Here is a 25,768-nt window from a genome sequence, read left to right on the forward strand (position 1 = left end):
ATTTGGCACCATTTCCATATAAAAAAAATATAGAAATATTAGAACAAATATTAGCCTACATATTGTTTTAAATTAATACAGAGTTACAATACAAAGGTATATAAAATCCAAAGCTTAGAAGGCAGATTTATGCCAGCTGAAGGAAGAAATAAAGAAAATCACAAATGCCAATCACTAGATGCTTGTGTAGCCTTATATAAATATTTGTATTTTCAGACATTATTAATTAATAGGGGTGTAACGATACCCTCATGTCACGATTCGATATCATGATACTGAACTCACAATACCATATTATTGCGATACTCCAAGACATATGGTAAAAGGTTAACAAAAAATGGACTATTGATGAAAATGCTTAATTTGGTTTTACATTGGGAGTGGAAATGAATAAGCTTGGACTTAGTGCAGGGAACCCAATGCACAGGATAATGGTGACATCAGAATAAAAAATATATATGATGATTCTGAAGTTGAAAATACAGAATAATTTTAGACGAACATGCTCACACTCTGTCACTGGCTAGATACATTTAAAATAATGTTGGCCACTTTTTACTGGTAACAAAAGACATTTGGCATTATCAGGACCCACAAATATTCCCCCATTGCATTATTATACATTATATTCAACATTATGTATAGTAGTTTAATGTAGTACTGACACTAAAACTCTGTAAACTTGAATTTTTCCTCACACAGAAATATTAATTTTGGGTGACTTATACACAATACATATTGATGCATTTAGTATTGTGATATATTGTGACACGATATAATGTTACACCCCTATTACGATGAAAGACTATTTCGTCATGGATAATTTGTAGATTGTACCACAATAAAAAATTGCTTTGTATTTTTGTTTGTTTTTGTATTTCCCATTCATTTCCTATGCTGGTTTTTTTTTTTTATCACAAGTGCGTCTGTTTTTGTAAAGATTGTTTTGGAAAAAAAAAAAATGACTGAAGACCGCTAGAGGGTTAACTGTGATGTAGGACAAGTTGTTTCACTGGACCACTGGTTTTTGAAAAGCATATTTCTATGGCTGACAGAAATAGTTGTTAGGATATTGTTTAGATAATATCTAAAATATAGATAGTACAGACCCTTTCCAAAAAATGAGAATATCATGGAAAAGTTTATTTCCATAATTCCATTCAAAACATTAAACTTCCATAGATTATAGATTCAGGGCCCACAACTTAAACGATTTCAAGTATTTAGTTGTTTATTTGTACATCATTTGGGCTTCCAGCTCATAAAACCCACGAAAACAGGATTTCCAAAAAATAGAATATTACATGAAATCACACAGGAATTACACAGTAATACCATGGTCATTGAACCAGGTTTTGGTTATTTTGGCAGTGTGGGCGGGTGTAAATCCTGCTGGAAAATGAAGGAAGCATGAAGTGCTCTGAAAATGTCCTGGTAGACGGCTGCGTTGACTCTGGATTTAATAAAGCACAGTGGACCAAAATCCTCTTTTCTGATGAGAGCAAATTTTGCATCTCATTTGGAAACCAAGGTCCCAGAGTCTGGAGGAAGAATGGAGAGGCACACAATCCAAGATGCTTGAAGTCCAGTGTGAAGTTTCCACAGTCTGTGTTGGTTTGGGGAGCCATGTCATCGGCTGGTGTTGGTCCACTGTGCTGTCCACTCAACGCAGCCGTCTACCAGGACATATTCAGAGCACTTCATGCTTCCTTCAGCAGACAAGCTTTATGGAGATGCTGACTTCATTCTCCAGCAAGATTTGCACCTGCCCACACTGCCAAAAGAACCAAAACCTGGTTCATTGACCATGAATTACCATGACCATGAATTACCACTGTGTAATTACTGTGTGATTTCATGTAATATTCAAATTTTTCAAATCCTGTTTTCGTGGGTTTTATGAGCTGGAAGCCCAAATTATATACAAATAAACAACTAAATACTTGAAATCGTTTAATTTGTGGGCCCTGAATCAATCATCTATGGAAGTTTAACGTTTTGAATGGAATTATGGAAATAAATAAACTTTTCCATGATATTCACATTTTTTGGAAAGGGTCTGTATATCAATTTTACTTTTTTTTTTTTTTTTTGAAACAGTAAAAAGTGCCACATCTTTGCCCTACACAGGCCTAAAGTTTTGTTTCATCAAAATGTGTCAGTTATAATTAAAATAAAATGGAAAAAGAAATGAGAACACCACAAAACACATGTACTGTATGTTAGTACTCTACCAAAGAGCTGGAGAACTATTTAATTTTGTTGACATAAACATTACAAAACAACATATATATGAATAAAATAGAGACATGAACTTCCTGCACTTTTGGTCCATTTCAAATGTAACATCATTATTCAGATTTGTCATTTTCACAGAAAAAAGAAGAAGAAAGTAATTTGAATTACAGTCATTGAGCTGTAATGTACATGGCTTACTGTGGTGTACCTGAATCACCAATAGTCTGTTTGCATGCATTACTGGAAGAGTTTAATCAGTGTGTAACTCAACACAGTGTGTGGCATTTAATCAGCAAAAGATATTCAACTAAAAAAAGATGGGATGGTAGCGTGAATGTTCCAGCTATACTGTCACTCTTTGTATACACTCTAAAGAATACTGGAGCCATACCACACGTCACTACATTTTAAAATAGTCATCTGAAAACCCCTGCATAGGTTTGAACCTAAAACATCTGCATTGACATCTAAATGTGAACATGTAACCATTTTAGCCCACAGCAGCATATGCACATCAATTTGTTCAGCAAAGTTTACTGGCTATCTCATAAAAAAAACAGTAACGCTGTTGCAATAGTGAGTATATGCACCATTTGAAAGAGCTAATGCTACACATCTGAATACACAAACAAATCAAAGGGATCTGATTTAACAGAATAACATTGAGTAGGTGTGTTGTATTCATCTTATTCAAGGCTTGTAAAACTCCAATTTGAAGTGAATTAAACGCATTAAACAAACAGAAAAAATTTCCAAAGCGTGAAATGTCCGGGTCATATTTCACCCCAAAATCAAAAGAAAAAAGAATGAATAAAAATCATACTTTTTGCATATAGAAACTGAAGTCTATTTTAAAGAAAATTAAAAATGATCATTTTACTTGACTTATTTATTGACTGATTTGCATTGGTATTATTTAAAGAGTTAAGTACATTTCTCCCAAGCCTACCATTCAAAAGTTTGTGTCTGCAAGATTTTTTTTAAGTCTCTTATGCTCTATTAATATATATTAAAATGTGATTTACTCCTGTGATATGACAGCTGAATTTTCAGCATCATTACTCCAGTCTTCAGTGTCACATGATCCTTCAGAAATCATTCTAATATGCTGATTTCCTGCTCAAGAAACATTATTAATATTGTCAATGTTGAAAATAGTTGTGCCGCTTCATATTCTTTGAATATAAAACCGAAATCAAACATATGACACCGAAATCTCGAAATGTCTTTACTGTCACTTTTGATCAATTTAAAGAGTCCATTCTGAAAAAAGTATTAATTTCTTTAAAAATATAAATCTTACTGACCCAATTCTTACCCAATCTTCTGAACGGTTGTGTATATACATACCTAATAGAAATTTTAATGTGCATGTGTAGCATTCTAAGTATATTCCACGGTTGTATTTGTTTAATTTAATTTACACAAAAAAAAAAAAAAAAAAAAGAATAACAATCTTAAAGGTTTTTCAGGTCTTTAAGGAAAATATAATTGCATAAATGTTCTTTTGATCTTAGGGTGAAACGAAACATTTATTTGGACATTTATTTGTGAGACAAACACACCTACTTCAATAGCCTGTAACATCAAGAGGAAGTGGAAAAGTCCTCTGCTTTTTATATAATATGATACAATCTGCATTTTCCCCTGAGTGATCCAGTCACGTCACTGCAAAAGAAAATTTTCAGAACAATGTTTGCAAAGTTAGGTTTAGTGCAGCTTTCAGTATGATGACAGCATCGACTAATATAATATAACAGATTCTAGCACTATTACAGCTCCACGGTTCGTCATACACTGGAGTGTGAGAGTTCAGAGTGAATTCTCTGATGTCTCTTCAAGTTGCATTTCTGGGTAAACCTTTTCCCACAGTCTGAGCAGATGTAAGGTCTCTCGCCAGTGTGAACCCTGCGGTGCGCTTTCAGGTTACTCAGTTTGGTGAAACTCCGTCCGCAGATGGTACAGCAGAACTGCCTCTCTCCTGTGTGGATCTGTTGGTGAGCTCTGAGGTGACACAGATGAGAGAAGCCTTTCCCACACTGGTTGCAATTGTGCGTTGTCCTTGCCGAATGGTGGCGCGTGTCCCCTTGAACCCTCACGCTGACCATCTGCGGAAGACTTCTCCCTGGATGTACGGTGCTGAAACTTCTCTCCCCTGTAGCTGCTCCGTCAGGATACTGACGGACATGGGAGGGTTTTGGAGTAGGGAGGCCTTTGCAGATGGATTGCGCTCGGTTTACATCACTGGCGCTGTGATCTGACACAGCCGCGCTGGGATGTAAAATTATTTTCGTGTTCTTCCTAACGGGTGATCTGAGATGCTGCATGGTTTGTGGTGCAAGGCTCTGAACCTTGACGGGAGGTGCGGGATAGGAGACTCGCTCCTGTACTTGAGGTCTAACGGTGAGAGGATCTCCAGGCTGAAGGTCCAACGGCGTCTTCTTAGCACTGCTGTGAGCAGAAACCATCTGAGGCCTGGTTCTCTCCATTTCCTCCCAGTCTGGTGGAAGCATCACTATAACTTCCTGTTTAACGGACCCTGAGTCTATGCTGCTTACCTGGGGTCTCAAACCCGTGGACTCTGAAGATACTGAGGTCCTGACTGGCTCTGGCTGTGAAACAGATGACCGTGCTGAAGGGTCTGTTTTAGAGTCAAACCATTTTGGGGGGGTTCTGTGTCTGACCTCATCCTCATCCCCGGGTCTTTCAGTGCAGGACGGTCCGCCTGGTTTGTGGTCAGAATCTGTATTGCGGAGTCCATTGGTCTCTTCCACACGGCTCTGAGGATCTTTTTGTTTGTGTATTTGAGAGTGTATTACTAGATAAGCTTGCGTGTCTCTAGCCTCTGTTGTTTCCTCTTTCACTTCTCCTCCAGGGTTTTGCTCACTCACTTGAACAGCCTGTCATGGACAAAGTGAGCATGAATTAGAAACAGCTAAAAAACGATCTTTGAAAACAGCAGTTTTTTGATACTTTAAATCTATTCATTTTATTGCGTTACAAAACCAAATGTCATGTGCAAACAAACGCCTTTCTCAGAGTTCATTACATTTTGAGAGAACGTACACTGGTGGTCAAAAGTTTGGAATAATTAAGATTTTATTGAATTATGCTCACCAAGGCTGCATTTATATGATGAAAAACAGTAATATTGTGAAATATTATTACAATTTAAAATAACTTTTTTCTATTTTAATAAATTATTTAATCTATTTTATTTATTCCTGAGATGGAAAAGCTGACTTTTCAGCATCATTACTCCAGTCTGCAGTGTCACATGATCCTATAAATCATTCATGCAGATTTGGTCTTTAATAAACATTTCTTATTATTATTATCACCATTGAAAGCCAGTTGTGCTGCATAACATATTTGTGGAAATGATAATTTTTTGAGGATTCTTTGTTGATAAAAAGTTCAGTGAGCACCATTTATTTGCATTTATTCAATTTATCAAAGCATTTAAAGCTTTTGTAACATTATGAGTACTAATTCTGAAAATTCATTTAAAATAGAAAACAGTTATTTTAAACTGTAACAATATTTCACAATATTACTGTTTTACTGTATTTTTGATTAAAGGTACAATATGTAAGAATTTTGCATTAAAATATCCCAAAATCTCAAGGCCAGTGTTATATATTTTGTTAAGTTGATTACTTACAATATCCCAAATGTTTCCAACTATTTTTAAATCGTGAGAAAATTGCGATTTTAACCAAGGAAACGGGGCGTTAGAGCAGGGGGGAGCTGGGAGTCGCCAGTCAATTGCGTCATATCCGCGTCACCCTCGGTTTCCGCTCGTACTGCGTGGAGTCCTGGACAAATGCGGAAGTTGTAGTTGTAGCGTCTATCAAGCTACAAACTTTAGCTTGTTTCGTGCTGTCGTTATGGAACACAATTATTCTTTACCGATTGCAGCTGGTTCTGTCGACAAAGCATGCTTAATTTTATATTTTCCAAATGTAGCATTCGGTAATAGTTATGTTTATGTAAGGAAAGTATTATTGCTTTAGATTTGTGTTTAGTTTATTGACATTGTTTATCACGTCTGGTGTTTATGGCCATGTAAATAAACATAGCATGTGTTATACATAAAGATTAATCAGTATTTTGGCAAATGATGTGGGCATGTTCGAATGTACTTTTACAACAATTGTTTAGAACATGTAAAACTGCGCAGCGTTATCACAACAATGAATTCAACAAATACAGTAACATCTATGAAGTATTAAACCTTACTTTTCTTGCGGTTAATTCATTTTAATGAAATAAAAGTGTGATGAGGTTTAAGAGTCAGGAAGGAAGAAGACGCGTCGTCGTGACTGGGACTCGTACTTTATTAAAATAAAGCAAAACAAACAAAAGCCGCGCACAACGCGCATTCACTGTGGCAACCGCGACGGCACAAAACAGTTCAAAAATGAGAGCTCGGATCCACCGGTTCTCTTTCTCTGCGTCCAATTTTCTCTCTCGTTCCAGCGCGGCTTATAAGCGGTCTCTCCACGCCGATCACTGCAATAAGACACAGGTGCATTTGCACTTGACCTACTTGCTCGTCTCTTTTCTCTCCCATCACAGACCGCGCTGAACCACGCCAGCCTCGCCACTAAAAGCATGTCATTAAACGCAACATTTATAAAAACAGAACTTAGCCTCATCCATGAACATGATTTTTCGATTCCCGTCTGACTGATTTACATCCACGGTGGAGTTTAAAACGACAGTTCCCATCATTCCACGCTCCTTCACATCGTCATCAAGCTACGCCGTTGTTGTTGTTTGGAATGTAGCGCCCTCTAGCGGCAAAAATTCTTGCATATTGTACCTTTAAACAAATTCAGCCTTGGTGAGCATAAGAAACTTCTTTCAAAAACATAAAACAATCTTAATTATTGCAAACTTTTCACCGCCAGTGTAAGATATCAGTTCCCCTCAAGTTCACTCAGATGCCCTTTGGCAACCAAAAACTGTCCGAATACTTTTTGTCTTCTCTGCCACTACATATTACCATTAAAACAATGGCATACACACATTATCTTTAGTTTCCAGAGTTGCTGAAGGCTTCTCCTGATTTGCGCTTCCCTTGGGACTGCACCTCCAGCTACTGTCAGAAGCGTTTTCCTGCTTAACAAGTGGATGTTCCAAACCTTAAAAACACACACAGAGGAGCATCTAGTCAGCAGATTCCAATACATCTTTGGACTTAAACCAAGTTTATTACTTTGACTAAACATAAACATTTCATAGTGATGTAATGTGGTACATGGGTCAATGACGTGACATTCATATTTTAGTCCGGATCTATCAGAATCAGCATGAAGCGGAAGTTGCAACAGTCTTTTCTTGCCTATTGTGGCGTATATCCGAGTGAAACGGCTTCTTCAAATGGAAAAATATTTCATCAGAGAAGAGAAAAGATGTCGTTGCAAGAGGAAGGGGAAGTTATTTTGAGGGCACATGAAAAACAATTATGTGCATGGATAAATCATTTATAATAAATACTAAAATATTCCATAAAAAAAAAACAATTGTCAATTTTGATTTCATGGTGACATTATTCAAAAATATACTAAAAATACAATTCACATAAAATTTTATTTCAATATTTAAAAACAAAAGCTTTAATTCTTGAAAGAAATGGTAGGCTAGCACTTCACAATAAGGTTTAATTTGTTAATATTTGTTATTGTATTAACTAACATGAACTAACAATAAGCAATACATTTATTAAAGTATGTATTAATCTTTGTTAATGTTAGATAATAAAAATGCAGTCATTCATTGTGTGTTCATGTTAGTTCTCAGTGCATTCATTAATGTAAACGAATACAACTTTTGATTTTAAAAATGTATTAGTAAATGTTGAAATTACATTAAGATTAATAAATGCTGTAGAGGTATTGTTCATTCATAATTCCTGTTAAATACATGGCCAAAAAAAAGGATGCTGACAGTCTCTTTTATTACCGTTTTGTCATTTTCTTTTTATATTTGAAAAACATGTCCACTAAATGAAAGTGTAGCATAACAACACTCAGGAAACCACTTTGTTGTCATGTGACAAGAAAACCATGAAAAGTATATATATACTTCGAAATATGGAAACTTTTGTGGGAAATTATCACAAGGAAATTACTTTTGTCATTTTTAAACCATTTGACATTTTGGTTTGATATAACCAAGGAAGCCATTTTGTAATCATGTGACAGGAAAACCATGACAGACCCCTTGATCAATGGCTCTCAATCAGGGGGGCACAATAAGACGCATTACAAATATGGAAATATAAATAAATAAAAATAAAAAACATAATCCCTTGAAATATTTTTGGGGAAAATAATGAGGAAATTACTTTTGTTCAACTCACTGCTCTGTGTTTCGGGGCCTCTGTGTAGTAACGTTACCCTCCTCCTGGACACTGCTGTTCGCCCACAGTCCACACACCTCACCCTCTTAAACCTCTCCCGTTCTCTCAGCTTGGCCTCCGACACTATCAGCCTCCGTTTTAACACCTCCGCCTCTCGTTTGCCTCGATCCATCTGCTCCAAGAAGCTCTCCTCCACTAACCTGGTGATCTCGTACATGGTGGTCTTGAGAATAGTTTCCATGACCGCAGACAGTCGAGTCTGGAAGGAGATGACCAGCGTGCCCGTCATCCTGTATCTGATCTACTCGAGCTCGTTCTTATAGAGAAGAATTGAGTGCTGAATGCATAGACACAACAGTGATCATGACATTAATGACCACCCATGCTGATTTCTATCTCAAATGTTTTATTTCTTATCAAGTCCACACATCAGCATTTTGGGAAACTCAGTTTCAAAATTCACAGTAAATGTTGGCACTTCACACTTTCACGGCCAGTCAATCATCACACAAATGCCTAAAATAAAAACCTCGCACTGTTAGCATCGAGCTCATTACATCTATGAACCGCGAACCCAAATAAATATCCTTTAGGCGCAAGGCGGAACGCGTCGCGTCATGTCCAGCTGACTGTAGTACAATTTTACATATTTTATTTTGTTAATGTATGAACTACAAGATGTTTGACTAATGCTTCATTCAGCATGTCAGGAGGAAGCGCGTCTGAGAAAACGGACAATAATGTTGTTGTTAGTGACGTCACATATTGTACGGTGGCCTTGTTGGGCTAAAATTGGACTAAAATAAAATAAAATAAATTACATCGTTACACTAATGAAAATGTTGCCTTGGCAAATAGCCCATATCGAAATACACATGAATTAAAATTGTGTAGTTTCATAGCACATATACTATGTAAAATATAACAACTCAGGCACAGCTAAATATCTTTCTAACCTTTTCAGTATTATTATTTTAACATTCTTTATTTTTTTTTAGTTAGACCCTTAGTATCCTAACAAGAAGTTACATTACATGCAGAAATATTCAACTGTTTTAATGTTTTATACCAGAGGGGCCGTTAAATGCTTGAATCTGATTGGTTGATAGACAATTTAAGCAAGGTGTGCAATTATTTTTTAGTAAATGCACAGCTATGAAGTTGTTCCAGGTCATTACAGTTCCTCTTCACATTGTGGCAATATTAACATCTCACATGTGCATTACTTATCTATATTTTATTCCATAGTTCAATAGCCTGTTGGCAATTATTCCTTACATGACTTCTGACGAGCCAAGAATGTGTTTCATAATTATTATCAAAGTGTTTGGAATAAACAGCTAAATCAACTGACAACCAAATTAATGTTTAAAATGATATTTGAATGTGTAATGCTGAGGCAGAGAGCTGAAAAAAAGACTGATATTGAATGTGACATACATTGTGTGTTTGAAACTATATTAGGCAAGTTTAAAATAAACTTTAATAAACTGAAATCACTCCACCTACATTTTCAAAATTAGCTTTGTAGACAATAAGAGTCTAAAGATCATGAAAGTGACAATGTCTTACCACTGCATAGAAAATACAATATTTACATCAGATGCAAAGATGGCCACATTAACCACAATGTTATTTAAAGGCAAAGTCTAATCAAAAATTTAAATTCCGTCATCGTTTCCTCACCCTCAAAACTGCATGACTTTATTTCTTCTGCTAAACACAAAATAAGATATTTTGCAGAAAGCTGGAAACCAAACAGATTATACGGACAAAACAAATTCTCAAAATATCTTTTTTATGTTCCACAGAAAAGGAATTACAGGTTTAAATGACATAAGGGTGAGTAAATGATTAATTTTTAGGTGAACCATCCCTTTAAAGCTGGGCGCATTTTTTTCTCTCTATGTAGATTTCGCATGGAAATCGTTGATGCTTGTATGGCCACGGCTCGCATTGCGTGAGAGGAATTACAAGCCAAGCCGTGTACGTAACAAGCACCTCCCGAACTCCCAATAATTAGTTGTCCAGTTGACCAGTGTCCCCTATTACCGAATCATACACAACCACATCAGACAGGCTAGATCTATTAATATTATTATAGCCCAGTGGCTGCCCTTCAGTGTGTGCATACACTGACACACACGAATACTCTCTAGTTATTTTTGTTGAGAGGAATGGCCGTGTTGTTTTCTCTGCTTTTCACAAAATCATTTGCACACTTCTCTTTTTATTCTTTCTTTTTTCAATACGAAGCTACAGCAGCAACATCGAAAGCTCCAGTCTCCATGTTTCGCGCGAATGCTCATGTGATATCCGCCAGCTCGCCGTGCCGTGCACCAGCTGTTTTGACGCCATTATCGGGTTAACTGACTCATAATGTGTGCAATGACGTACGACCTCCCGGGTGTCCAAAATCTCACAGTGTCTGCCCGCCTTTACAAAAACCAAATTAAATTATACAGAAAACATAACGACTACAACGGGAGGTTCTACAGTAACAGTGTAACGTTTTATGGGAAACAAGTCCGGTCAGGATTTATGGCCTTCCAACAATTTAGAAGTCAAATCAACTCTGTAAGGTTGTGAGGTGAATTGTTTCGTCATTGATTATTCGGGTCAGCACTATGTTTGCGATGATGTGACCTGAGATGGTCCATTCGTTTGAAGCTCAGTCCACAGATACCACAGCAGTACGGTCTTTCTCCTGTATGGGTACGTTGATGGACTTTCAAGATGTCGGCCCGGGTAAAGCTCTTGCTGCACAGAGTGCACTTGTGTGGTTTCTCTTGCGTGTGAATGCGTTGATGCAGCTTGAGATTCCATAGTCGGCTGAATTTGTTCCCACAAAGCGTGCAGGTGTAGGGTTTGTCTCCGCTCTGGCTGCATCGGTGTCTACGCAGGTCACTGAAGGACGAGTAGCCTTTCCCACAGTGGCTGCACAAATGGAGACCGTCCCGCTGGTGGACACGCTGGTGGACTTTTAGGTTGCAGGCCTGAGTGAACTTCTTACCGCACTGGTTACAAGTATATCCAGCACTTGAAACGACTCGATGGGAGACTGGGTAGCCTTTCACAGAAGCCCTGCTGTCACCTAATGCTTGTCCAACATTAGACTTCAGAGAGTGATTCAATGCATGTCCCTTATAAAGTGCACTACTAGCTGCGTCCCCAGTGTAAAGTGAGTGTCCTCTATGTCCAGCCCCATCTGCAATCCCACTGTGAACTTCCGTGTGGGCGCTCGTGTCTTGTGTGTGGCCATCTGCATTGATAAGTATACAGTCTCTATCCACGTCTTCTGTCTCGGGGTTGACTTGTGCAGGTAAAGATGCTTTGTTTCCCCTTTTACCGCTAATGGAAGAGCTGTAACGTCTCCCACCTTCCTCAACCAGGTCCTTTTGATCAGTCCCAACTGCAACCGATACTGCATGACCTAATGTGTCTTGAGTTTTTCCTCCAAGACTGTCCAGGTTTCCCATGTCCAGTTCATGTACACTGTAACTCGCTAGCTCATCTGCATTGTAATGTGTTCGGTATGGCAAGCCCTGAACGTCTACGATATTTGCGTAAGTCTCACTGTCAGCGGTCTGTTCAAGTCCGGAGCTCCAGTCTTCCTGAATCTGTTGCAGCTCTTGCTCACTGTAACTGTGAGCTGAGAAATCCATCCTCTCAGCTCCTGGAAAACCAAAATATTGTAATATTCAAACACAGTCTGATTTCAGAGGGTTAAAGCAGCAATCAGATTTTTAAAGGGATTTTTCACCCAAAAAATTTTATTCTGTCATCAATTACTCACTCTCATGTCGCTCCTAAACCCATTAGACTTTTGTTCATCTTCGAAACATAAATTAAGATATTTTTAAGGAAATCTGAGAGATTTCCTTCCCTGCATTAAATGTTTATTCACCCAAAACAGTTCATAAAGAGATCATAACATAAATCCAAATTAATCGAGCGGTTTAATCCAAGTCTTCTGAAGAAACATGATCACTTTATATGACAAACAGATTTAATTTAGGCTTTTATTCGCATAGAAACATTGATCAACAAGCGTACACAGAGCACTCAAATATAGTAAACAGAAGCTCAAGCGTACAACAAACTTCACTGGTTCTTGTGAAAGTTCAAATGTGTTGGTGTAGCACACGAGGATGAACCTCATTGGTACACGTCAAGCAAACATACTTGAGCTTCCATTTCACAAATTTGAGTGCTCTATGTATGTTCACTGATCAAAGTTTATATGTGAATAAAAGCCTGAATTAAATCTGTTCGTAATATTAAGCGGTCATGTTTCTTCAGAAGACTTGGGTTAAACTGCTCGATTCGTATGCATTTATTTTATGATCTCTTTATGAACCGTCAAGAGTTTTGAGTGAATAGACTTTCAATGGAGGGACAGAAATCTCTCAGACTTCGTTCATCTTGTGTTCTGAAGATGAAAGAAAGTCTTATGGGTTTGGAACGACATAAGAGATGACAGAATGTATCTCTTTAAATCACACCTTCAGTATTCAGTGTCCAGCCATCCTGAAGCTCCTCGTTATCAGCAGTGACATAGAGGGCCTCCTCTTTCAACACACCATCCAGTTTCCTGTCCTCTGTACCAGCAGACTACAGAGAACACAAAGACAGAACATGCACAGAATGTTAAAGTTGTGACAGATCTTTTCTTCCATGTTGTGATGTACATCGGAGTGAAATAAATAAACGATTCGGTCATCAGTTGCTGATTGGATGGGGGCAGATCTGAATGAAAGCTTGTAGTCGACTGTAAGGGACTAAATTATTGGAGAAGATCAAGTTAGTAATTAAGAATTACAAGTTTTTTTTTAATGTTACATGCACTGGTTTATTGTTCACAACAAAATCAATAACATGCACTTACAAAATAGAGTGAATTTTCAGGTCTCAGACACAGCCATTGTGAAACACTGCTGTACGAGCAACTCATCAAGGTTAGAGGTCATCAGTAAAGTGGTTTATCCATTCGGCTACTCACCTCTGTTGTGTTACTGGGTCTGGTTTGATCTTCCAATCTCTCTTTTCCCAAATGTGTGTCAGTCTCCAACTCACAGCTTCCCCAGTTCCCAACTGGAACTCTCTCCTGTTTGAGACTGCGTTCATTTTCTACATGTGGTCATCAAGGGTGAAAGCAACTGTGAGGGCATTGATTACACAGTCCTTTAATGGTCTTTAAAGGGACGGAAGAAAAATGTCATATGGTCTGGAATGACATGATGGTCTTTAAACTATTCCTTTATATTATGCTGCAGGTCAATTTGACAACTTGGATCTTTGAGTTGGAGAAAACCAATGGTTAACCAATTTTCCTTAAAGATGTTATTCATTTAGTCTCAGGAATATGCTTGCAAAGTGTCAACACTGATGTGTTTTGGAATGTTCATACAAAATTTATATTACTATGATGTTTTCAATTAAACGCAGCTGCTGCACAAACCCGAAATAAAAATTTGGATATGTCAGTTTCTCATCTACCCTCTAATGGTATTTACATTTATGCATGTATATTTAAGAAACTTCCTCTGCATTGAAAGTGTACACTTTTATCAGTTCATGCATGTTCTGTTCAATGGGAATCGAACCCATGATCTTGGCGTTGCTAGCACCATGCTTTACTGCTCTACTTATTCTGTTAAAAATGTTGAAAAACATTTTTGGAATGATTAAATAAATAGTTACAATGCTGTTTATAATATGGATTTAAAAAAAAAAGTAGCTAAATTCAGATTTAAAAATCACCTCGTCATGTTAATTGTTTCGTAATGTGTGATAATAAATGATGTTAAAGGTTTGCTGTTTTTACCTGCATGTTTTTTTTCCATCGTGTGATTTTTGGTCAATTGTACTGAATCCAATTAGGATTGACCACCACTTTAACTATCGCAACTAGATTTATGTTTAACCTGGGTTAAGTGTCCAGTATGTCAACATGCATTATTCATAAACACTTCACAATAACTTCCTGTTCTGTTCTAATTATTAAGTGTATATGTTATTCCAACAGATTATAAAATCATTAGGCCTACATTTCCTTTTTGTAGAACATTATATTAACAACACGGAGTTTGAGTTGAATTGAGTGAACAAACCTGATTGTGGTAACAATTCTTCTCTTTCATTGTTACACACACGAGCTTTGTCACCACACTCTGCACACCTCAGGACGCGCATCTCCTGGTTTTTCCTTCTGCACTCGCTCCACTGGAGCCTCTTCTTGAGACTCTCCACCTGCTCTCGACTGCGGGACACTTCCTTCACGAAACTGTCCTCCACGAGCCGGGTGATCTCAAACATGGCAGCTTTGAAAACAGTCTCCATGACCCCGGATAGCTGTGACTGAAACGAGTGTATGGCTTCGGACATAATGACGAGTATTTGGATGGGAAAAACCCTATGGAAAAAAAACAAGTCTAGCTACTTCCGGTGATTATAAACAAACCAACAATTTATCCTCCAGCTTTTCATTAGTCTTTTCAATATCGTTGGTGTGAAACCGTTTCACTGTTTTTATTGAACCTTCTTGTAGTTTTGTCAAATTTGTAGTCCAAATGCGATGACTGTTCTCGTGCTAGCTACTGTTTACGCTAACTATCGTTCATTGCACTCCCATTCGTCTCACAATTAAACATTGTAACATAAACGATACGCTGCGAATCAATGCTGATCCAGCTAGGAACATTCTCTCGTCCTACAGTGTGGGACTGCGACTTACCGGAAGTACTTCCTATAGCAAACATACGGAAGGAAGTAGGCTTTAAAGTGACAGTACAACCGAAAATTTAAGAAAGTTCAAAGTTTAAAAAGTTTACTCGTCGTTTACTGTGTAATTTTACTCAAAATAATGTACTCATTTTCATGCTGTTGCAAACCTTTGTGAATTTATTCTGTGCGACGGGAAAGTAGATGTTTGTCAGAATGACAGTCCCAGTCACCATCTAATCAGTTACTTCTCAGTACTGAGTAAATCCACAAAAGTTTTAAAGTTTTGAATGTTACCATATTTTTACCATGCTATCACTAGGCCAGCCCATTTTTATTAGTCAAGAAATTAGAAATTTCAAAATTTTCAAAGAACTATAGCAAAAACCAGTGTAACTTTGGGACTGACATCCTGCCGTAGTGGAACAATTTTGGGTTCCCCAAAAAACATTTTTAGTGAATAGTTCTTAAAATAATATTTTTTAAAAATTATTATTAATGTATAAAACATAAATACATTTATCAAAATACAGATACTTTATAATTCTGAATTATATGGATAATATGGATTGCCACTCTATGGCAATAGTTCTTAACCAGGGTGCCTCAGCAAACTTCCAGGGGGCCAAAATAAGTCTTAAAATCGTTTTAATTTAGTTATATTGACATAATCTTAATTATAATGCTAAAAATTAAGATGCACAACATTAAACTGACATATTTGAAATATGCTATTTTAAAAAGCCTAAAATTCACTTGTGACACTTAATTTATTAAGTAGTTGACTTTGCATAGGATAGTAACAGGAATTACATTTCAAGGCCTATTTATATTTAATATAGGTAATGCATTTTTATTTATTAATAGATTTGACCACTTAAGAAAAAGATTCACAAATAATGCATGGGCTATCAAGTTTTGTTTCTCTTTCTTTTGACGAAATCTACACCCATGGTTCAGTGCTTCATAATGTGTCACATTGTCGTTTTAGAAGCAGACCGCAAACCTTTTCTGCAGTCTATAAATACAAGTTTTTAACATTCAGTGCGGAAGTATACCGCCCTCCCCTGGACGTGTCGTGTAATCCTCGTTGATTCTGTCAAAGGGACCATAATAACGTCTGCTCCATAAAATTCAACTAATCCGAATCGCGCCATGCCTGATGCGAGCCCTGAAGATTATGATGGGTTTCAGACCCAGTTCACACAAATAATGGAAACAATATTACTGACCGCTGTCAGGGAAGCGACAAAACTTTACGAGGGTACTTTGCAGCGCTTGAAAGCGGAATTGGTGCAGCTGAGACAAGAGAATGTCAAAACGAAGACAGGTGATTCATCCAGCCAAGACACAAAGAGATTAACTGAATGTGGGAGTCAGAGGAGTACCAATGTCCCTGAACATCGTGATATTGGCGTGCAGTGCGGTAGGTCTTTTTCTTGTAACGATGTGTGGCGTTATGGCGTTCAGTAGACACTTCCTGGAAAATTATAACGACTTTTAACGGCTTAGACGTAATCAGATGATAACCATTGCATAAAAGCCAGAATTTATTTTTCTTTTCTTTTTTTAACTCTCTATGGAATTATCTTATATAATCATTTGTAATGTCTGTCCTGCTTAAAAAAAATGAAAATCTAGAAGAAAGAAACTAGACTAAGATGGTTTGACTATTGGTTCTGTGCACTTTTCTATAGGGTTTTCTTCAAAAGGGTTAACTACATTTCCCCCCCCCCAAAAAAAATAACTTTTCATTTTCATTTGTCAGAAAAGCCCATTTTGGTTGACCGAGGATGCAGCCCTCTTCAGTTTATAGGGAAACATCTTAGTGTGGGAGACATAGACATTACGAGTGATAAACTCACAGATCTTTGTGCCAGTGAGGATGGGAGCAGACAGCTTGCATTGCTCCTCATCAAACAAGAGGTAAGAAACGATAGACTAGTATGTTTACTCATTCTGGTTCTCTTTCCCTTCCTTCCTCCCACTTTTCTGTTTTGCATATCAAATAAAATTCACACAGACTAAGGTCATATAAACTCTGTAAGAGTTTGATTGAATAGCAAAATGTTATGTGAGGTGAGACTTCATTCTTTGTCACTTAGAGTTTAGTTTCATTTCTAAATCTTATGTTCATATTTGATCTTTAGAAATGGATAATATTTTAATGCTGGCCCTTTTATGCATTATGATTTTATGTTCTGTGTCTTCAGCCTCGTGAGACTGAATGCGACAACTACGCACCAGGATACTTTCTTCTGAAGCAAGAAGGTGCTGAGCCGATACTGGTGCGCAAAGAGCCGAATAAGGACACCGTGGAAAGGGGTATAAGAGTCATTCACAAATTTGACGGAACAATGAGAAAATATTCACATATGTTACTCATTTAGCAGCAGTTGATAGAACAGAATAAAAACATTATACATATCATTATACCCTTTTTTAAAACTTGAATGAAAATTAACTTTTTAAATGTCCCATTTAAATGTGTGTGTGTGTATATATATATATATATATATATATATATATATATATATATTTAGTGTATGTATGTATGTATATATATACAACCCCAAAACCAGAAAAATTGGGACATAAAATCAAGAATCTGTGATTTGTTAACCTTTATTTAACTGACAAAAAGGATAAACAAAAGATTTTCAAAGTTTTCACTGACAAACTTAAGTATATTTTGTAAATATAATCACTTTGTTCCAAATATCATGAGAGAATTGTCAAACAATTCAATCACATTTTGAAATGCAAGATTGCAAAGAATTTATGCCTTTCACCTTCTACCATACATAATATTGTGAAAAGATTCAGGGAATCCAGATAAATCTCAGTACATGTAGGGCAAGGCAGTAAACTTCTGTTGAATGTGCATGACCTTTGAACCCTCAGATGGCACTGCATGAGAAACCGTCACGCTACTGTGTTAAATACAGCCACATGTGCTTGGGAGTACTTTGGAAAACCATTGTCACTTAACAGTCTGCATCAAGGAATGCCACTTGAATCTCTGTTACGCAAGGAGAAAGCTATACATCAGTTCTTTGCAGAGATGCTGCCGAGTTCTCTTGGCCCGAGCTCATCTCAGATGGTCTAAAACAGTGGTTCCCAAACTTTTTGAAAGCATGGCACCCCTTTGTAGTGTTTTTTTTTCCACGGCACCCTAACCCAATTAAACTAAACGAACATATGTGCATACATACAATTATATCCAGATGAGCAAACAACAAATGAAGCATAAACAGCAGCATGAATTTATTATGAATGCATTACAACAGACATAATATGAGGCGAAACAACCCCTTCAGATGAATCATCAGTCCATTACATTTACATTTTACATTTATTCATTTAGCTGACGCTTATATCCGAAGCGACTTACAATTGCTATATATGTCAGAGGTCGCACGCCTCTGGAGCAACTAGGGGTTAAGTGTCTTGCTCAGGGACACATTGGTGTCTCACAGTGGATTCGAACCCGGGTCTCTCACACCAAAGGCATGTGTCTTAGCCACTGCGCCACCACCATTAATAACTGGACACACGTCAACAGACTGATTTTAACCAATAAGGCTACTGTATGTGAGAATCATTGGAATAAAACAGATTTAAAGATACTTAACTCTTTAAATAATAATAAACAACTCCAAATATTTTTGCATATGTTGGTGTTTTGATATGATTTTAAAATATGCTGTAAACAGGGTTAGCCTATTATAGTTTTGCATTTTTTCATTAGTTTTAATTTTTATTTCGTTTTGACTTTTTGTTTTCAAATTCAGTTTAGTTTTAATTAGTTTTTAAAGTGGGTTTGCTAGTTTATTTTATTTTTTATTTTTTGAAAATGCTTAGTTTTCGTTTAGTTTTTATTAGTTTTAGTGTTAGTTTTAGTCTTTTTTTTTATTATTTGGGTTATTTGTCAGGGGCAAGATTCAAAAAGACATAATGACATAACATTATTTAATATTTGAATCAATGCTTATAGTGTTTTGACATCGACAACCACAACCAAAAAGTGCATTTTTGCTCAAACTTGCGACTAGTTAACTTTCTAAAGAAGGCGCAATCGCTTCTCGGGTCGACAATAACACACTGACAAATTTATATTCAGAATTTAAAATATTTTTATACCACTTTTTAATGTGTGGTTGTGTAAAGGTGTTCACGAGATAGAGAGACCAACCTTTCGCGAACTTGCTTTCAACGTCGAACGAACACTCGTTCTCATGGAGACGCGGTGTGCACGGAGGGGAGGAGCTGTGTGTGTGTGTGTGTGTGTGTGTGTGTGTGTGTGTGTGTGTGTGTGTGTGTGTGTGCGCGCGCGTGCGCATGAAAGTGAAAGTGACACGTGACGGCCAAGTATGGTAACCCATACTTGGAATTTGACTTCTGCATTTAACCCATCCAAGTTAATGCACACACATTAGGAGCAGAGTAGTGAGTAGTTAACACACACACACTGCAAACGTGGATACACACACCCAGAGCAGCGGGCAGCCTTTGTGTGGCGCCCGGGGAGCGATTAGGGGTTAGGTGCCTTGCTCAAGGGCACCTCAGTCATTTCCCACCGGTTCTGGAATCGAACCAGCAACCTTTGGGTTACCAGTTCAACTCCCTAACCACTAGGCCATGACTGCCCCATGTGAGAGACGCATGAGAGCAGGGAAAGGAAATGCAGCTGAACGAATACGCTGCGTGTTTTAAATAGCGTTTTTTCCCAACTAGTTTTCGTTTTTTCGTTCGTTTTCGTTAACGATTATAACCTTGGCTGTAAAAGGTTATTATATGGTACGATAGTTATTTTAGGCTGTTTAAATTGGAAAATAAAGCTGAGATTCTGCGGCACCCCTAGCCAGTTGTCACGGCACCCACTTTGGGAACCACTGGTCTAAAACACAGTGGAAATGTGTGCTGTGGTCAGATGAGTCCATGCTTCAGCTTGTTCTGGGGGGAAAAACGATATTGAGTTCTCAGTCCCAAAGATTCAAAGTCCCTTTGAAAATATTTTCTTTGTACTTTTGTCAGTTAAATAAAGTTTAAAGAGAATTAACAAATCACAGATTCTTGATATGGGGTTGTGTATATAATATATATATATATATATATATGTGTGTATATATATGTATATATATATATCACAAAATAGCAAAATCTTCTTTAAATAACAAAAATATGAATAATTTACATAATTTTTGAAATTGACAAAATATTTATTTTAGGTATTTCATTTTTTGTTTTTAAGTTGAAAAAAAGTTGGAGACTAGACCAATGTAGACTAAATATTTAAAAATATTAATGAAATTACCCCATCCCACCCCAAGCACTCAACTCAAATATTTCGCTAAAGAATCTGAGAATTCAAGAATTCACGCAGTCCAATGCACATCACAAATTTGTATATACATTTTGTTCTTCTTAACGTTAATTTCTTGCATCTTCACCTCTTTGTATTCACAGTTGTGATCCCACCATCATTTCAAACAATAACCAGGCACCATAGCAACATTAGAGAAAAGTCTCCACCATCAGTGATTCCTTCCTCCTGTAGTCGCAGAGTGGATTCCTGTAGTCAAAAACCTAATCAGACTATACAATCCATCCAAGGTACATCTAAAAGAACATCGGAAATCAATGAAGACTTGTCTTCCCAAAACAAAAGACAAAATGTCAGTGCACCAGCACAGACATCCACTACTTCTGTACTTGCTAATTCAGCCCAGACTCCTGCTCCTACTGTTAACTTGTCTGTGCCAATGATCGAGCTGTCTGGTGCTCCATCAGTTCCTCAAGCCAAGTCAACAGTATCATCAGTTCACCGACGACCAAACCCAAACCCAAATCCTCAAACATCTAACCATACAGTAGTCCTTCAGAAAGTGGGGTCAAATATCTGTCATCCACTTCAAAACACCTTTCTTTCCCCTGTTACTCCAAGCCAAGTCTTTGCAATGGAGCCTCATTCCTCCAAACAATGGCCTCAGGCATTGGTTACAAATACAGAAAAAAGTATTTCAACCATTGCCTTGCTAAACCAAGCCACTGAGCCATCAACCCAATCTCAGCTTATACAATCACAATTATTTTCACCACAAACCATCAAAACACCAGACCAGGAGGTTCCTCCACAAGTACATGCTGCCATGCCTTCAGGCCATATTTCTGTCTCACCAAATACACCTTCAGCAGTTCAGGATCGGATTCTTTCAACCAGCCTTGTTCCACCTCAGACCCAAGTTTTTGCATCACCACAAGTAATACCAGAACATTCTGCGACTTCAAGTCCATCATTCCAGTTCCCTTTGGTGCTCCCACATAATCCGACTCAACCGACACCAACTTCTTACCTTCCAACACACATTCCATTTACTTCTCCCCTCCTTCCAGTTAATGCAATTCAGGGATCTGTCTCCCTAAACCCACCTCACCCTCCAGTTACACATTCTCAATATCCAACACAATCCAATCAGTTCTCCTGTTCTTCAGAACAGATGTTTCCTCCACCCGATAATACACCAGGTTTGCTTAAATCTCTTGAAACTTTGCATTTGCACTCGTCCATTGTGATGACCCCACAAGAGGCCTCGGAGCAGGCACCCATGCACCATTTTCCACCATCTGGGCAGCTTGCGCCTCTGCTGACACTTAAGGAGCAACAAGCTGTCGCTTCCGCTAGTTCCCCAGTTGACAACTTTGAAGGAGACATACCACTTTCCCCATGTTTCAGTGCAGAAACCACAGATATAAATGATAAAGACCTCTCGGAAGATGAAGACACTCCAACACTCCAGTCTAGACTGAGGAAACAGAGAAAGATGTTCTCTAAATCCAGACAAGGTGAGGACGGCAGAGTCATGGTCAATGATAAGAGGGTGGATCGGGTGCAGAACAACTTGATTAGTGAAACACCACATGCTGGCTCCAATAGTGAAAGTCACGTCTTATCGAAACCTTTGAATAAAATATTGCAGAAAAATACTGAGTGTCCCGAGTGTGGAAGGGTCCTCAGCAACGCGTCTGCCTTGGAGAACCACATGAGACTTCATACAGGAGAGAGACCTTATACCTGCTCCCAGTGTGGAAAGGCATTCCCTAGTGCACGAGGCCTTAACCGGCATGTGAAGGTTCATGCAGAGGAGAAACGGTATCAGTGTGAAGAATGTGGGAAGAGTTTTGTGTACCACTTTACCCTTACCAAACATCAGCTCATTCACTCAGGAGAAAGGCCTTTTCCTTGTAAAGTTTGTGGAAAGAGGTTTTTGGCCAAGGCAGACCGGTCTACCCATATGCGCATGCACACCGGAGAGAAGCCGTTCTCATGCACGCTGTGTGGGAAGAAGTTTAAACATAGGGTTGCTCTGAATATGCATATGCAGGGGCATAGAGGAGAGAAACGCTACGTTTGCCCCCACTGTGAAAAAGGATTTGTGGATCTAGGTAACTTCAAAAGACACAAGCTCATCCATACAGGGGAAAGGCCGTTTGAGTGCAAAGAATGTGGGAAACGTTTCACTCAGTCAGCCCATCTCAAGAAACATGTCAACACACAACATGTTACCTAAAGTAATTGTTTAACTAAGCGGTTGATATACGGTAGATAAATATTATGTTACAGACAATATAATGGTATTAGGCCTGATTGCAAATTAATTTATGGATATGCTATTTTTAAAAGAGAAAAGTAAATAAAAGTTTATATTTTTATATTTTAACTGCATTTCTGCATACATTTTGTACAGTGCTTTAATTGTTAAAATTTTTTTAAATGTGAAGTAAAACGGGATTAATTTCTCAATGTGAAACTCCTGTTACCAGTTGTAACTGTTGTAACAGTTGTAATTGAAATGATTCAACCCCTATTGCAAATCAGATTTATTGGCAAAATGTACAGACTTTCAACTTTTTGCAATGGGCTGTTTGCCCAGCACAACAAATGTTTCAAGTGGTTTCCCCAAATTCAACTGAAAATGCAACTTTTAATGACTCTGCAGTCTCAAAATTATTCAACCCCTTCATGGCAAGCATCTTTAGTACTTAGGAGAACACCCTTTTTCTGTTATGACCTGCTTCAAACGAGATGTATAACCAGACACCAGCTTCTGTCAGCGTTTCTGAGGAAATGGAATCTTAGCCCATTCCTTAATGGCCTCCAGTTCAGTAATATTCTCGGGTTTGCGTTGCAAATGCCTTCAAATCCCACCAGAGATTTTCTATGGGGTTCAAGTCAGGTGACTGTGATGGCCACTGTAAAATCTTCCAGGACTTCTTCTGCAACCAAGCCTTGGTGGAATTTGAGGTATGCTTGGGATTATTGTCCAATAACACCCAAGCCTCAGCTTCATCACAGATGGAATGACGTTTTCTCCTAGGATTTCCTGATAAACAAAAATGAATCCATCTTGCCTTCCACATGCTGCAGGTTTCCAGTGACAGAGGATGCAAAGCAGCCCCAGTGCATCACCGAGCCCCACCATGCTTAACTATAGGCAGAGTGTTCTTTTCAGCACAAGCTTCATTCTTCTTCCTCCAGACATATTTCTGATCCATAGGGCTGAAAGGTTCCAGTTTAGTTTCATCGCTCCACAGAACAGAATCCCCAAAACTTCTGTGACTTATTTATGATTTTGAGCAAATTGGAGCCGACTTTTCTTGTGCTTTTGGGTCAGTAGGGGTGTACATCTTGGAGTTCTGGCATGGAAACCGCATGCGTTTAGTACACATCTTACTGTGCAAGCTGAAACCTCTGTCTGTTGCCACCAAGTCTTGCTTCAGGTCTTTTGCAGTCATTCAAGGGATTTTCTGAACCTGCCTTGTCAGAAATCTGGCCGTTGATAACTTCTTTTTTCTGCCCCATCCAGGTAGTGTAACCACTGTTCCTTTAACTTTGAATATGCAAACTATGCTTCCAATGGTGTCTCTAGGAACATTTTGTGCCTTAGCTATATTTTTGTAACCTGTTCTTTGTTTGTGAAGGGCGATGATATCTTCTATTAACGTTTTGGACCATTCTTTTGACTTAGCCATATTTCTAACATGCAGTCAAACATGACTCAAGAAACCTAGCCAGTTCAGATATTTCATGTGTTCTAGGTCAAGCACATCTGGTGCAACTAATGAAGCCCTTGATTAGCTTCATTGGATGTTCTTGAGACAGCACCTGTTATGCAGATGTGTGCTATTATGAGGGATTCTATTCATGGGGTTAAATAATTTAGAGACTGCAGAAATCAAAAGTTGCATTTTCAGTTGAATTTGGGGAAACCACTTGAAACATTTGTTGTGTTGAGCTATTTCAATAACCTTTGTTCGATTTGTTCTGATTTGCAATGGGAGTTAAATAATAATGAACTGTATATACATATAATAAAATAAACACCTCAAATTGAAACATGGAGTTCATTTGATTTTTTTTAATTGTATGAGGGTCACATATTACTGTTTGCAAGAAAAAATTGTGTCCTAAAAATGGATAAATCTAATACAAATTATCAAAGTTTGTTTGCAACACAGTTTGTCTTGAAATTGTATCAGATCTATTTGATTCATATGAATGTAGTATTATGCAGACAAGAAAGAAAAATGTTGCAAATCATTTCAACCACTGGGTGGCGGTGTAATGTTATGTGATACACAGACCTTTTACAAACCTCAAGATTGAAATAAGTTCAAATAACTGACATTAATTGCAAGTGAGAATTTCTTTTTTTTTAGAAAAATCAGCATCACTTTAAAATATGTATCTTTTCATTTTAGGTAATTATACAAGCATATGTTGAACAGAGTAGCTTGCTTAAAAAAAAGATATAATATGCGGTAATATAACTCATATGTGAGTTCCGGTTTATGTAAAGTTATGTAAACAACTCTGGTATGCATTTTAACATAGGAATAGCTACTTGAAATCTTCTAGATAGCATGTTCATGTTGCAAAATGTAAACACAATGCAATGCATTCAATGCAAACACAAAACAAGACAAGTTATTTAACATATGACTTTATGTTTATGGTGCATAACAATAATGCATCACAAAGTATAAATGTCATTGTCCTAAAGGTTACATTTTGAAAAGTTGTACATTAGGGCAGTGGTGTAGTCTAGTTTTTTGTAGTGAGTATACTCTAATATAACACAACTTATTTATTTGTTATATGAATATGGTCCCTGAAGCACAGGTTTTATCAGTTGACAATTAGCAACAATTAAAAAAAAAAAAACATTATAGGCACAAATACAAATTTACTTTTAGAAATGGTGTTTTTGAAAAAAAAAATATTTTAAAATACATTTTACTGTGCAATTCCTTTCTAATTCATTTGAGTTAGACCGAACTTTTATTTTGGTGGGTTGTAGACATTTGAGTTTCTGTGTGTTTTAATAAACTATTATTATTATTATTATTATTATTATTAGGCCTGAAGTATACTCT

At 37.5% G+C, this 25,768-nt stretch overlaps 3 protein-coding genes across 4 annotated transcripts; 1 reads left to right on the forward strand and 2 right to left on the reverse strand.

Moving 5' to 3' along the window:
- Positions 1–2,213: 2,213 nt before the first annotated feature.
- On the reverse strand, positions 2,214–9,929 carry LOC309495222 (uncharacterized protein). 2 transcript variants are annotated; one of them, XM_082164889.1, is made up of 3 exons: positions 8,609–9,929; positions 7,273–7,388; positions 2,214–5,138 (listed from the first exon to the last, which is right to left on the reverse strand). In XM_082164889.1, the coding sequence occupies exons 1-3, from the start codon at positions 8,895–8,897 to the stop codon at positions 4,029–4,031; spliced, it is 1,515 nt and encodes a 504-aa protein (XP_082021015.1). In that variant the 5' UTR covers positions 8,898–9,929; the 3' UTR covers positions 2,214–4,028. The 2 variants fall into 2 exon arrangements, with proteins under 2 accessions (XP_082021015.1, XP_082021014.1); XM_082164888.1 differs by having other exon boundaries at positions 8,594–9,929.
- Positions 9,930–10,653: 724 nt separating this feature from the next.
- On the reverse strand, positions 10,654–15,345 carry LOC309495220 (uncharacterized protein). The gene is made up of 4 exons (XM_082164886.1): positions 14,722–15,345; positions 13,611–13,738; positions 13,114–13,222; positions 10,654–12,284 (listed from the first exon to the last, which is right to left on the reverse strand). The coding sequence occupies exons 1-4, from the start codon at positions 14,993–14,995 to the stop codon at positions 11,212–11,214; spliced, it is 1,584 nt and encodes a 527-aa protein (XP_082021012.1). The 5' UTR covers positions 14,996–15,345; the 3' UTR covers positions 10,654–11,211.
- Positions 15,346–16,318: 973 nt separating this feature from the next.
- Positions 16,319–24,728, forward strand: LOC309495200 (uncharacterized protein). Its single transcript, XM_082164840.1, has 4 exons — positions 16,319–16,757; positions 17,100–17,257; positions 17,545–17,656; positions 20,801–24,728. Exons 1-4 carry the CDS (start codon positions 16,487–16,489, stop codon positions 22,900–22,902), a joined length of 2,643 nt encoding a protein of 880 aa, XP_082020966.1. The 5' UTR covers positions 16,319–16,486; the 3' UTR covers positions 22,903–24,728.
- The last annotated feature ends 1,040 nt before the right edge of the window (positions 24,729–25,768 follow it).

This window comes from Leuciscus leuciscus (assembly GCF_965113295.1).
Source record: "Leuciscus leuciscus genome assembly, chromosome: 3".
NCBI lineage: Eukaryota > Metazoa > Chordata > Actinopteri > Cypriniformes > Leuciscidae > Leuciscus > Leuciscus leuciscus.

Bases quoted from the DNA above. Each gene is read 5' to 3' on its own strand.
- LOC309495222 (XM_082164888.1), bottom strand. From the start codon at position 8,897: ATGACGGGCACGCTGGTCATCTCCTTCCAGACTCGACTGTCTGCGGTC. The intron at 7,389-8,593 runs GTAATTTCCTCA...TGTGTTTTTAAG, and splicing joins GAGCAGTGAGTTGAACAAAA to GTTTGGAACATCCACTTGTT. The intron at 5,139-7,272 runs GTGTGTATGCCA...TGTCCATGACAG, and splicing joins CTCTGGAAACTAAAGATAAT to GCTGTTCAAGTGAGTGAGCA.
- LOC309495220 (XM_082164886.1), bottom strand. From the start codon at position 14,995: ATGTCCGAAGCCATACACTCGTTTCAGTCACAGCTATCCGGGGTCATG. The intron at 13,739-14,721 runs GTTTGTTCACTC...GACCACATGTAG, and splicing joins AGAATTGTTACCACAATCAG to AAAATGAACGCAGTCTCAAA. The intron at 13,223-13,610 runs GTGAGTAGCCGA...TGTTCTCTGTAG, and splicing joins GACCCAGTAACACAACAGAG to TCTGCTGGTACAGAGGACAG.
- LOC309495200 (XM_082164840.1), top strand. From the start codon at position 16,487: ATGCCTGATGCGAGCCCTGAAGATTATGATGGGTTTCAGACCCAGTTC. The intron at 16,758-17,099 runs GTAGGTCTTTTT...TTCATTTGTCAG, and splicing joins TGATATTGGCGTGCAGTGCG to AAAAGCCCATTTTGGTTGAC. The intron at 17,657-20,800 runs GTATAAGAGTCA...TTGTATTCACAG, and splicing joins TAAGGACACCGTGGAAAGGG to TTGTGATCCCACCATCATTT.